The sequence below is a fragment of the Pelophylax lessonae genome, assembly GCF_965119305.1.
Source record: "Pelophylax lessonae genome assembly, chromosome: 3".
Lineage (NCBI taxonomy): Eukaryota > Metazoa > Chordata > Amphibia > Anura > Ranidae > Pelophylax > Pelophylax lessonae.
In genome coordinates, this window is record NC_138770.1 from 306,596,467 (window position 1) to 306,610,457 (window position 13,991).

The following is a 13,991-nucleotide window of genomic DNA, read 5'->3' on the forward strand; positions in this document are numbered from 1 at the left end:
CAATAAATTTAAAGGCAGAACTTTTTTTTTATTGTTTGTTTTGCATAGCGTTGGTAAGGGTCATACTTTTTTCCATCTATTGGTAGATCTTCTTTTACTTTTTGCCCCATCGACACAACAGGAAGCTTGAGTAAATCTCTTGAAAAGTGTGGGAACATCCCCTTTTTATCTTTTGATCACCTCCAGTTATCACTTGAACAAATCTCCCTATTAGAAGATTTCACCCTGATCCTTTTCTGGTGGCTATTTAAAATTTGGGATTTTCACTCTCTCCTTGTCCTGGTGACAATGGTGTCCAGCACAAAAACAGAAGGACAACCATTAACCCCCCCCCCCAGTGGACATACATAACAAAAAAAAACCTGGCTGGGGGTCCTCAACTCAAAGACAGCTACTACAACAGCCAGTCATAGTCATCATTTATTCAGCCAGTCCTTCCCGTCCCTTCAGCAACCAGAGCTGGGAGGGAAGGGGTTAGAATATTCAAGAAAATAAGCAAACCTGAACTGTAGCATTTCTTAATATTATACTTATTATTTCTATGCTTTTTTAAATGTAAAAGTTAAACATCCCTGAGAATGCCTTTTGTTGGTTTATTATAAGGTACCTTTTACCTATTTCAGTGCAATGATCTCTAAGGTAACAATGATGTTTTTACAGCAAGCAGCAATTGCATGCATTAATACCAAGCCACAGGGCAGTTCTGTGCTGAATGCAACCACATGGTAACTTTGGCATCCTCACCCACAATCTGATTTTCACTTAACATTGTTTCATGTTTATTGAACCCTTTTAGCTTTCAGTTTGTTATTGATTAGTTTGAACTGGGTTGTTTGCAGTACTGCATTATCTTAATAGGAGATATATGAAAGGTAAGGCACATGAATATCCTATCACTGGGGTGTACCAGTGTCCCCATATACCCTTAAATTCAGAGATTCCAGTCATTAATATCACTGTTTTTATTACTAGCTGTAAATTCAAATTACTTTCTGTGCAGCATTAATTAATGTTTCTCAACATTATTATATTATGTTATCTACAGTATGTATAACATAAGATGCTAAGATGCTTGCCAAATACCATTTGGTCATGTTATCATAGATATCATCAATTGTCTTTAAAACCACTTGCCGACCGCCGCAAGTACATATACTGCGGCAGTCAGCCCCGTGCAGGCAAAGTGACGTATGGGTACGTCACTCGCCTGGGAGCCAATAAGGGGCGAGCGCGCGCCGCCGGAGGCGCTCTCCCGCCCCAACTCGTTCACTATGATTCCCCGTGCGTGTGATATTGGGTCCGCCGGTCACTCGCGATCGTCCGGTACAGAGGGAGAAAGGCAGGCGGCTAATGTAAACATAGCCGCCTGTCATTCTCCCCTGTGTAAGTGCAGAGATCATACGGTCCTGCTATGTAGGACACATAGTTACACAAACAGCCACATCCCATAACAGTTAGAAACACGCCCCTAGGGACACACTTAACCCCTCCTTCTCCTTCTCCAATAAAGTTAACCCCTTCCCTGCCAGTGTCATTTTTACAGTAACAGTGCATATGTATAGCACTGATTACTGTAGTAATGTCACTGGTACCCCCAAAAGTGTCAAAAATGTCAGTCAGGGGTCCGATCTGTCCGCCGCAATGTCTCAGTCCCACAAAAAAATCGCAGATCGCCGCCATTACTCGCTAAAAAAACCCAATAAAAATGACAAAAATCTTTCCCTTAGTTAGTAAACGCAATAACTTTTTCGTGCAAACCAATCAAAATACGCTTATTGCGATTTTTTTTTACCAAACATATGTAGCAGAAAATAAATTGGCCTAAAATTTTAAAAATGTTAAAAAATTTATTTTTACATTTAATTTTTGGGGAATTTCACATAAAAAATGTGAAAAATATTGTTATTTTTGCAAAATTGTCGCTCTTTTTTTGTTTATAGCGCATGATCAAAAAATCGCACATGTGATTGGGTACAGCGATGCACGACCGCGCAATTGTCCGTTAAAGTCACGCAGTGCCGAATCGCAAAATAGGGCCTGGTCAGGAAGGGGGTAAAATCTTCCGGGGCTTAAGTGGTTAATGCCTATATGTAGACTTTTCAGCCATTCAAATGCCATTGCATTAAAGTCAGATTGATGCCAGGTGGATTATAAAATGCTTGTTATGGGTACTGCACATTGCTGTTGGCTTCTTTCAACAGTTTTCATTGAATAAACCTGTTGCTTTTCCTGCTTTTCCATTAGACCACATTGTACGTTGGCTGTGAACCAAACTACTCTAATTTTGTTCAAAGTCCTTTTTCATTTGGTGTTCTGGTTTTCTTCTCTCTCATGGCTATTTGTTCCGTTGACATAATATATAAACATCATGTTATGTTCACAATGAAAATTCCAAAAGAGTGTGCAAGTAGCCTAGCTAATAATGTGCTCTTACATTTGTTTAATAGAATACAACATTATTGATAGTATTGCAAAAGGATAAAAATTTATTTTCTAAATGAAACAGAACCCCATTCTTCATTTCATGTATTTTATGTAGAAATCGGGACCATAAGACAAACTTAAAGTGTATTTCAGATAGTATTTCCACTAGGAATATTCACCATCTCTGTTGGCTTTGGTTACCATTGTTACCAGTACAAAAATTGATAGCAAATCCAAAATGAATAAGCTGGCACAGGAACAGTAACAGGAGGGGGAATCTTTCCAAGGGGAAGAACTGTTCTGATGACAAACTTCTAATAGAGGAGTTCCCATCACGGTAACCTACCCTTTTTAAACCCCCAAAAACCCTAACCAATCCCCCCCCCCCTCCCAAAAAAACAAAAAAAACAAAACAAAACTTTGTCTTTATATACACTTTAATAGAAATCCTTGCATTTTAATCTAAAACAGCACAGGAAATGTTAACTGGATTTGGATAACATAACTGAGAGTTTGAAGGTTTGAAACTCATAATTATAAGATTAATAATAAGATCTAGCATATATATATATATATATATATATATATATATATATATATATATATATTTATTTATTTATTTATTTATTACATATACTGTATACAATATACAGTATTTCTTTTAGGATTTAGTGTGACTTATTATAAGATACTTCCTTTCTTTTAGTTGACTACATCTCTATTCAAGAATGATGAGTCAAGTTTATTTAACTTTCTTCGGTGGTTAGGACACCCACAATGGGAACAAATAAACCTCAAACCAGTATATCTTGAAGGACACTTATTCACAAGAAAGACAAGCAAGATTAAGTGCTCTGTAAAATGTAGTTTCAGAGATCATGAGCAAGATTATATCTTTTCAACATGTTGGGTGACACAATAATTAATCATTCTGTGCCCTCAGTGCTATAGATTATTTAAAAATGAATAGCTACTAGGCCAGAAAATCAGAAGCCAATGAATGTTAAATTCAGTTGCAATTTGTTTTGGAGTCAATAATAATATTAACATAATAATGCATTATTGTCATTATTGTTTCTAGAAATTTAAATGATCTGTTAAAACAATCAATTTTGGCATGAAAATCATACGATCAGCAAGGGTCAAACTGACTAACATATTGAAATTAGCATTTCACATTTTAATAAATGACGTTAGTAAAAAAATCAGGCAATAATACATTTTCTTACTGAATATAGTGAAAAATTAATTCAAGTTGTTGTGTTCACTTTTTCTGGCCATTTTGAGAGTATTATTGATCCCACAAATGCTGATGTTCCAGATACTCAACTAGCTCAAAGGAAGGCCAGTTTTGTAGCTTATCTAATCAGCACAACTGTTTTCAGCTGTGCTAACATAATTGCACAAGGGTTTTGTAATAATCAATTAGCCTTTTAACACAGTTCCCTAATACAATGTACCATTAGAACACAGGAGTGATGGTTGCTGGAAATGGGCCTCTGTACACCTATGTAGAAATTCCATTAAAAATCAGCCGTTTCCAGCTAGAATAGTCATTTACTACATTAACAATGTCTAAACTGTATTTCTGATTAATATAAAGTTATATTCATTGAAAAACTGTGCTTTTCTTTAAAAAATAAGGACATTTCTAAATGACCCCAAACTTTTGAATGGTAGTGTGTATATATATATATATATATATATATATATATATATATATATATATACAGTAAAACCTTGGATTGCGAGCATAATTCGTTCCGGAAGCATGCTTGTAATCCAAAGCACTCTTATATCAAAGCGAATTTCCTCATAGGAAATAATGGAAACTCGGATGATTCGTTCCACAACCATTTATTCATAAGTCCTTCAGTTTATAGTCCATATAAAAAGATTATAGCATTGCGATAGGTTATATAACCATAAAATGTCCATCCACAAATAGCCCCTTCCACAAGGGGATTAGAAGCAAAATCCAGTAGGAGCTACAGAGTATCAAAGAGAAGAGAGGCGCCTCTAAGTGTAGCAATATGGTTCCATTTAATGAAGGTACAACATTTAGCAACTCACATGGTTAATGAATAAAACAGGCACATCTAAGTATGCAGGCATCCGGGGTAAAGCTGTACCCATGGACTATCTTCTGCACCACCGGCTGCCAGTCTGTAATCCTGACCGGGAAGACCACCCTGCAGTAAAGGGATCTGAAAGCGAGGGGCAGCATGGAAGGGATGACGTAGATGGCGGTGAGGAGGATGGTCTATGTGGACAGCTTTAGCCTGGATGCCTGCATACTTAGGTGTGCCTGTTCCAATCATCAACCATGTGAGTTGCTAAATGTTGTACCTTCATTAAATTTAACCATATTGCTACACTTAGAGGCGCCTCTCTTCTCTTTTATAATCAGCTGTGACTTGAGGCTACTTGTATATCAAGACATCGCTTGTAAACCAAGTCAAAATTTATTTGAAAATTTTGCTTGTCTTGCAAAGCGCTCTTAAACCAAGTTACTCTCAAACCAAGGTTTTACTGTATATATAAACAGTATCTCACAAAATGAGTACACCCTTCGCATTTTTGTAAATATTTTATTATATCTTTTCATGTGACAACGCTGAAGAAATGACACTTTGTTACAATGTAAAGTAGTGAGTGTACAGCTTGTATAACAGTGTAAATTTGCTGTCCCCTCAAAATATCTCAACACACAGCCATTATTGCCTAAACCGCTGGCAACAAAAGTGAGTACACCCCCAAGTGAAAATGTCCAAATTGGGCACAAAGTGTCAATATTTTGTGTGTCCACCATTATTTTCCAACACTGTCTTAACCCTCTTGGACATGGAGTTCACCAGAGCTTCAAAGGTTGCCACTGAAGTCCTCTTCCACCCTCCATGAGTCCTCTTCCACCCCCTTCTTCTGGGACTCTGCTTCCCACCAAAGACCTCGTTCCCACATGCCCCTGGCTTTTTATACCCCACCCACAATTTAACAAGACAGCAGTCAGAGGAGCACCTGCTGCTCCTCTGATAGGCAGACAGAGCCAAAAACTACACTCACTCTCTAGCATCTACCTAGGAGGGTACTACGGTAGCAAAGTGTCATTTGTTCAGAGTTGTCACATGAAAAGATATAATAAAATATATACAAAAATGTGAGGGGTATACTCACTTCTGTGAGATTCTATCTATCTATCTATCTATCTATCTATCTATCTATCTATCTATCTATCTATCTATCTATCTATCTATCTATCTATCTATCTATGCACAGGTTCACAGGAAAAACAAACAAGAATAAGTGCTCTGTAAAATGTAGTTTCAGAGGTCGTGAGCAAGGTTATGTAATAGAAATGTGGCGCTAATCAAATATATCATATAATGTCCATATATAAGGAAATATCACAGTCCATAAGTGTTTAATATGCACACAAGTGAAAGAGTCCGCAAGCCCAGAGAACCACCACCAGGGAGCTGTTCACACTGTCTCTTACCAGAACTGAATGACTTCCATCACAGAAGTCATAAGAGGCACAACAGATCCTCCTCTCCCTCCACAGAAATGGTATACGGTCCCCTTCAACTTCCACCAGTAAACTCCAACAGTAAGCAATTCCCAAAAAACCATACACCCAAAGCGTTTAAAGGTGATTCCTTTAGCCTCTTCTTCAGGGATGTGTAGGGAGTGTTGGGTCTCAGCCGCTTACTTATCAGCTCCTGGTGGTGGTTCTCTGGGCTTGCGGACTCTTTCACTTGTGTGCATATTGAACACTTATGGACTGTGATATTTCCTTATATATGGACATTATATGATATATTTGATTAGCGCCACATTTCTATTACATTTATTGGATCCTAATTTATTCTGGACTTGTGTTGGCTGCTTTTCGCCTTGATTTATTTTATGCTAATGGCTATTTTATGTAAATTGTGGTATTAGCGCAGTAATATTGTGATTTAATATGAGCAAGGTTATACCCAAGGACTTGGTGATCACATAGCACGCTGTCTGCGTGCTGCAGGGGACGCAAGGGCAGCGCAAGAAAGGGAGGATGTCCAAGTACGCCCTCCCGGTAATTTAAGTCCACGCAGTAGCCATCTTTCGGCAATAGCGTAGGTACCAAGTGGCTAATGTTTAAGCGCTAAATATGCCTAGTGTTAATGTGTGTGTTTAGACGTGTTTACGAGAGTCAAATGTTTTTTTCTACCATAACACTGCTGCTCCTGAATGCACTGGCAGTGGGTTTTTATCTGCCTCTAAAAGCCTATGTGCATGGACACATTTACTAAAATTGAAGAGTGAAATATCGGGTGCAGCTCTGCATAGAAACCAATCAGCTTCCAGGTTTTATTGTCAGAGCTTAATTTAACAAGCTGAAGTTCTGAAGCTGATTGGCTACCATGCACACCTGCACCAGATTCTGAGTACTCCAGTTTTAGTAAACCTCACCCATAGACTAACGGTACTTTCACACTGCTCTGTAGCAAAATTGCGGTAAAAACGCATTAGCATTTTCTGTGTTTTAGATGCATTTGCTGTGCATTTCTGGTGCATTTTTGGGTTGCCTGCACCTGTGGAAAAAGGACATGTGTCTAAAAAAAGCACCAAAACGCAAAATCGGGATGTGTTTTAACTGAGGTTTAACGGCAATTTTGTAACAATTTCTATTCACTTCAATGGGAGGCTGCATTTTTGGTGTGGGTTTCAAAACCACACCAAAGATGCAGTATGTGGGACTTTTCACAGCACACTTCACTCTTAACTCAGTAGTGTGCAAAGTCCCATAGGATATAAGGGGAAACATTTTTCATTCTTCTTGCTGGAAAAATGTATCGGTGTAAAAGGGCCCTAACATAGAGGGGTGTTTAGAGACTGAAAACAAAATGTCAGATGCCCCTAGGAGCAGGGCTAAAAACATATGAAGCCTAAAAAAGAAACATTAAGAATGTAGATCAATAATGAACATAAATTTGTATCCATAAAGGTATATATTAAAGGGCCAAAGTGAGAAAAATCCTGAAATAATATCAAGAGAGGGACTGCAGTAAAGTAATAGATGGAAAAAAAAAGACTAATAAATGAAAAAATGTATCTGTTTTCCCACCCACTGCCCCCTGTATAATGCCCCATTCTGAGGAAATGTTCATCTATATCCCCTTTGACAGCTAGCAGGCAAAACTCTTTGTTTCCTTATAGATAAAGCAAGGGAGGGTTATTATCCTTGTCAGATTTATTTTCGCCATCTGTGTCCCATTGCAGAGATTTTACTTCACTTCCTGTCCCTTAGGCAAAACAGGAAGTGAGAGGAAAATTCCTACAAATTAAGGGAATTTGTAAAGGCAAACCAGAACTAGTGTCCCCCTTGGAATATTTCCCCTCAATTACTTTTCTGGGGACAACCCAAAATGTGTGACTTTATTGTACTTTCAATGATAATGGTAAACAGGACAAATAGAGAGGCAGAATCTCCCTAATGGACAGCAATAAAAACTGACAGGTGGTCTAAGCCTTTAGTTATATTTGAATAGTCATTTTTTAAAACTTCTTTTTTACATGTCTGTCCGCTTGTCAGTTCTTTTTTTTACCGTATTTTCCGGCGTATAAGACGACTGGGCGTATAAGACGACTGGGCGTATAAGACGACCCCCCCTAATTTTCATCTACCGGTAATACTTATAGTTAGGTTACCTTGGAGATATTATACTCGGCGTATAAGAAGACCCCCCATTTTTGGGCGATTTTTTTTAGGTTCAAAAGTAGTCTTATACGCCAGAAAATACAGTAGTTTAAATTGGTTTACCACATAAAAGCCCTATATAACAAATTATTCAGTTAGCTTTGCCAAGTTACCTGACATATAATGATACTGCTAAATTTGACTGGGCAAACTGAGAGGACCTTTGCAGCACATATAAGTTCAGTGCTCAGAAACCGAACTTTGTCACAAAATGTCTTCAAAAGGTCTTCAGCTGATCCTTTTCAGAGTGTCAATTTCTTCTACGTGCCATTGATGCCCTTATAGACTTTAACAAGGTATTTCTGCTGTAAGTATGTGCACAGCAAAAACAATAGTGACATCTCCTGGGTGAGCATGAAAATTCAGTTAAGCACAGGTTATACTCCAATAATGTGCTGATAGTCCTTTACACTGGAGCTGATTTAATTAAGGGGTAAAGAACATAAATGGGCAGTTTAGAATTACACATTAATATAGATATATGCAGTATTTACTCAGCAGTGTAAAATCAGTGATTGTGTTGGCCATTAGTTCAATTTTGAACACTTTAAGAGATAGAAGTGTTACAAATCTACTTATAGAAAACCCATGGGAAAATGTGGATATTAAGTCTTAAACAAGTGCATAGAATTCTTCTGACAGGCTTTGGTGGATAAAAAAGGTGTTTTCTTAGGTCACTATTCCTTCCTGAAAATACATAGCAGGATCTAATTTATAAATCATTGTAATGATGTCACTGTTTTCTTTCTTTCTCAGTGGCAGAATCCACCAACTGAACCACCGCTGTCACTGTTTTCTTATTCTCAGTGGCAGAATCCACCAACCGAACCACCACCGCATCTATTTATTCAGAATCTTCATCTGTAATAATATTGACAGTATTAAAATACTAAAAGTATTCATATTAATTTATCCCGCTTTTTTTTTTTTTTTTAGATCCTTCTACTACACAAATCGACACTACAGATTATGGTTCAGGAGATGTTGCTACAGTAGATCCAGAAATTACTATAACAAATAATACATCAACAAGTGATTATATCAGTAGTACAACTCCAACTGCTGGAAGTACAGATAATGAAACAATTTCAGTTACTGCAACTACCAGCGCAGCTAATGAAGAAACTTCAACTAGTGGTAACATATTTGATACAAGTGCCAGCCCAGAAGAGTTTACCACAACCAGGGGATCTGACATAATTACCAGCTCAGCAGAAAACCCAACCACAGCAGATGAAGAAGTTTCAACTAGTAGTGACATGTTGGATACAAGTACCAGCCCAGCAGAATTGACCACAACCAGGGGATCTGACATAATTACCAGCTCAGCAGAAAACCCAACCACAGCGGATGAAGAAGTTTCAACTAGTGGTGACATGTTTGACACAAGTACCAGCCCAGCAGAGTTGACCACAACCAGGGGATCTGACATAATTACCAGCTCATCAGAAAAACCAACCACAGCGGATGAAGAAGTTTCAACTAGTGGTGACATGTTTGACACAAGTACCAGCCCAGCAGAGTTGACCACAACCAGGGGATCTGACATAATTACCAGCTCAGCAGTAAAATCAACTACACCTGATGAAGAAGTTTCAACTAGTGGTGACATATTTGATACAAGTACCAGTCCAGCAGAGTTGACCACAACCAGGGGATCTGACATAATTACCAGTTCAGCAGAAAAACCAACCACAGCGGATGAAGAAGTTTCTACTAGTGGTGACATATTTGATACAAGTACCAGCCCAGCAGAGTTGACCACAACCAGGGGATCTGACATAATTACCAGCTCAGCAGTAAAATCATCTACACCTGATGAAGAAGTTTCAACAAGTGGTAACATATTTGATACAAGTACCAGCTCAGCAGAGTTGACCACAACCAGGGGATCTGACATAATTACCAGTTCAGCAGAAAAACCAACTACACCTTATGAAGTTTTAACTAGTAGCGACATTTTTGATACAAGTACCAGCCCAGCAGATTTGACCACAACCAACGGATCTGACATAATTACCAGTTCAGCAGAAAAACCAACTACACCTGATGAAGAAGTTTCAACTAGTGGTAACATATTTGATACAAGTACCAGCTTAGCAGAGTTGACCACAACCAGGGGATCTGACATAATTACCAGTTCAGCAGAAAACCCAACTACACCTTATGAAGTTTTAACTAGTAGCGGCATATTTGATACAAGTACCAGCCCAGCAGAGTTGACCACAACAAAGGGATCTGACGTAATTACCAGTTTAGGAGAGAAAACAACTACACCTGATGAAGAAGTTTCAACTAGTGGTAACATATTTGATACAAGTACCAGCTCATCAGAGTTGTCCACAACCAGGGGATCTGACATAATTACCAGCTCAGCAGATGAACCAACCACACACAAAACTACCAGTACAACAGAAGTATCAGTTACAATTTATGATACGTCTCGTCCTAGCACATCAGAGGTATTGACAACGCGAGAAACATCCAACCTAACTACAGCTAAAGAATCATCCACAACTGATGATACAACAGATGTAGGTACCAGAACAGAAAAGCCAGCTATAACTGGTGACACAACCAATCTAACTACCAGCATAGCACAAGTAGATTCTACAGCTAGTCACTCACCTGATGTAAGTAGCAGCACAGTAGAGGAACCAAATACAGCTAGTGACACATCTATCATATCTACCCCCACTGCAGAAATATCAACCACAACCAGTGACACATCTGACTTAACTGCCACAAATGATTACGCATCTGTTACTTCTAGCTCAGTCAATGAACAAACTACATCTGCTGATACAACTGACAAGTCTTCCAGCACAGTAGAGAAACCATCTACAAATGGTGACTTAACTGAAATAACTTCCAGTATAGCAACTGAACTAGCTACATCTGCAGGTACGCCAAAAACACCCATAGACACATCAATTACCGAGACATTACAGACCAATAAACATAGCACATTTGATGCAGTCACTACTAATGCAGTTGATCAAAGTACATCTATTAATCCTGAATCAAGCAGACCTGGAGAAAGAAGTACCCCTGATATAATTTCTAGCACAATACTAGATGTAAGCCCAAATGACAGAGGACCTACTGATGGTACCACCTCCAGTTTCATTCCTGAGACTAGCACAACAAATACTGCAAGAAGCAGTCCTGATGTTATCACTACTGTACTTGTAGACCTAGGCACATCTACAGCAATGTCTACAAGGGATGTCACTAACAGTGCCATATCAGAAATAAGCTCTACAAGAGAAAGTTCAACAACTGAGATAATAAACACCACTGCATTTGAAATAAGTTCAGATTCTGGGAGAACTGTTATTCCCACAACAAATGGTCCAGTCACAAATATACCACTAGAACCAAGTACCACAGGAAGTATACCCTCTGGTAGCATCATTGCCACATCTGAACCAGGGCAAAAGACAACAGAAGAAAGAACAACGCCTTTTATAGTAACCAGCATACCACATGAACTTAGTACTACTGAAGAAAGGCCTTCAACGGCTGGTATCACCACAAATACTGACATCAACACCAGGAGCAGTGAAGTAAAAACTACAGCAGAAATACTTTTAACATCACAAATCAATGTTGAGCAAACCACTGGTGTGATAAGTCCTACTACTCAGCCTGAAGTTATCACCACTAGAAACAGGACTACAGGGGCTATTATCACAGGGGAGACAAGTGTTAGTGCTGGACCTCAGCTAACTACTACTAGCTCTGCAATTGCAGTTACAAGTCAAACTCCTGAAACCAGTACTTCTGAAGTAAGAACAACTAAAACTGAGCTTGAAACCAGCGCACCTGGAACACCTTCTGCAGTTGTTACTCTCACAAGCACACAATCTCAGACAAGCACAACTGGCATCATTACCAGTAGCACTTCTGTGCCGAGCTCAGCTCAATCTACAACTGAAAAGACAACAACCCCTATAACTTTTAGTACAACTAAACAGACCACACCACCTGTTGTCAGTACTATAACAACTCAGGTCACCAGTACATATAGTCCTACCACTAAAATCTCTGCACTCACCACAGAAGCAACCACTACACCCACTACCAGTACTATTAAACCTACTTCAATCATATCAACCTCTAGTACTACAACCCCTGGATACACAACTACAGTAACCTCTGTGGGGATTATCAATACTACTGTGACAACATACACACCTTTGACAACCACCAATGGACCAATTTCTACTTTAGGCACTAGATACACAAGTATAACAACAGCTTCTTTGCCTTTAAAGTCTACATCATCCTGGATAAATTCCACAACTCTGGCCATAACAACACAAGGTGAGTAGGTTGCATTTAATATGACTGGAGTAGTTTTAACATTAAAGAAGAATTGATAAAGACACCAAAGAATGCAATTCTTTATTATTAAAAATACATTACTAAATGCATTTGAAGTAGTGTAAGTACTTTAATTTGACTTCATATCTCCCTTCTGCAACCCCCTTTACAGAACCTATCAGCTATGCTACAGTGCTCATGTGTTAAAAAGGGAAAGGGTCATAAGAGGAGAGAGCAGAATGACAGAGAAAGAGGTCATTAACCTGCTGGATTTCTTGTTCACTAGTCAGCCACAGAGTGAGGGGGGTTGGGGTAACATGACCTGTTAGGTGTTAATTAACTGGTTTTCTACCCTGCTATGGTTGTGTACATCTCAGAACTAGTTAGACAGAACTACACATCCCTTGGCAGGCAACACAGTTCCCTTTATTGTATTGTTTTTCTTCCTCCTAGAAAAGTCCTCTGTGAGCCCCCAAACCCCCCTTTTTTCCCCTAGCTTCCTTTATTTTTAAATGAGCAATGCACTTCAGTTATGATCATGTGCACTGCTCTATGCACTACAAATCCCAGCCTCCATAGTTCCTAGTCCATCTAAAGAGTGAGTAAGAGAGAGTGGCTATGTTCTTACATTCAGGGGGACCATAGACAACAAACGAGGCCACCCTCTAACAGGAAGTCAGATTACAGCAGCAACAGGAAAAAAAATAAAAAAAGAATTTGGAGATTTGGAGGAGGCTAACTATAATAGAGCGTACTTCCTTGAGTTACGAATACATACTTTGGTAGATTCATTTTAAAATCAGAGTTTAGTGTCAAAGATATGAAAAAATATGAGCAGCACTCCAGAACTTAGCTCCTCTGTTTGTGTTTATTGATTGTTACAAAAGACTGCATACAGTCATTTCTCCACCCAAAAAACATCCTCCCTTGATGTGTTTCACCATTGCTGGTTTGCTCACTCCTATCCTTGTGAGCAAGTCAGCAGTGGTGAAATGTGTGTAGAAATCAATAGGCACAAGTATTGCGGCTAATATTTTTTCATATCTTTGACAAAGGGTGGATACGGGCTGTGGTAGCCAGCACTGGGGTTATTTATGTGTGATTACAGGACCAAGTCTGTAGCAGAGCCTTGGATCAGAGTTTAGGATCACTTTAACTTGCCGACTGCCCACTGCATATATACTGCAGCAGGCTGGCTCGACTGCACAAATCGCTGTACTTGTACCTGAGCACCCCACTAGACAGCGGGGATGCGGATCCATGGGACCGGCAGCACTGATTGCCGCCTGACACCTGCGATCGTTCCCCGCTGAGAGAGATCACCGGTAAGCCGTTGAAAACACAGCTGACCGTTGTTCTCTCTGAAATGATCACAGAGCGCCTGTGATCCTTCTATATAGGAACACAGGTCTCTATGATCATTTCACAAGTCCCTCCCCCACAGTTAGTAAACACTCCCCTAGGCTTACACTTAACCCTTTGATCACCCCTAGGTTAA

The 13,991-nt window shown here is 39.1% G+C and overlaps 1 protein-coding gene across 1 annotated transcript in view; it reads left to right on the forward strand.

Moving 5' to 3' along the window:
- LOC309550509 (uncharacterized protein) overlaps nt 1-13,991 on the forward strand; it is a gene marked incomplete at its 5' end in the record, with an annotated part of 187,921 nt that overhangs the window by 37,303 nt on the left and 136,627 nt on the right. The window contains one exon of the mRNA XM_082250873.1: nt 9,101-12,493. Coding sequence (XP_082106999.1) covers nt 9,101-12,493 — 3,393 coding nt within the window. The remainder of the gene's footprint in view (nt 1-9,100; nt 12,494-13,991) is intronic.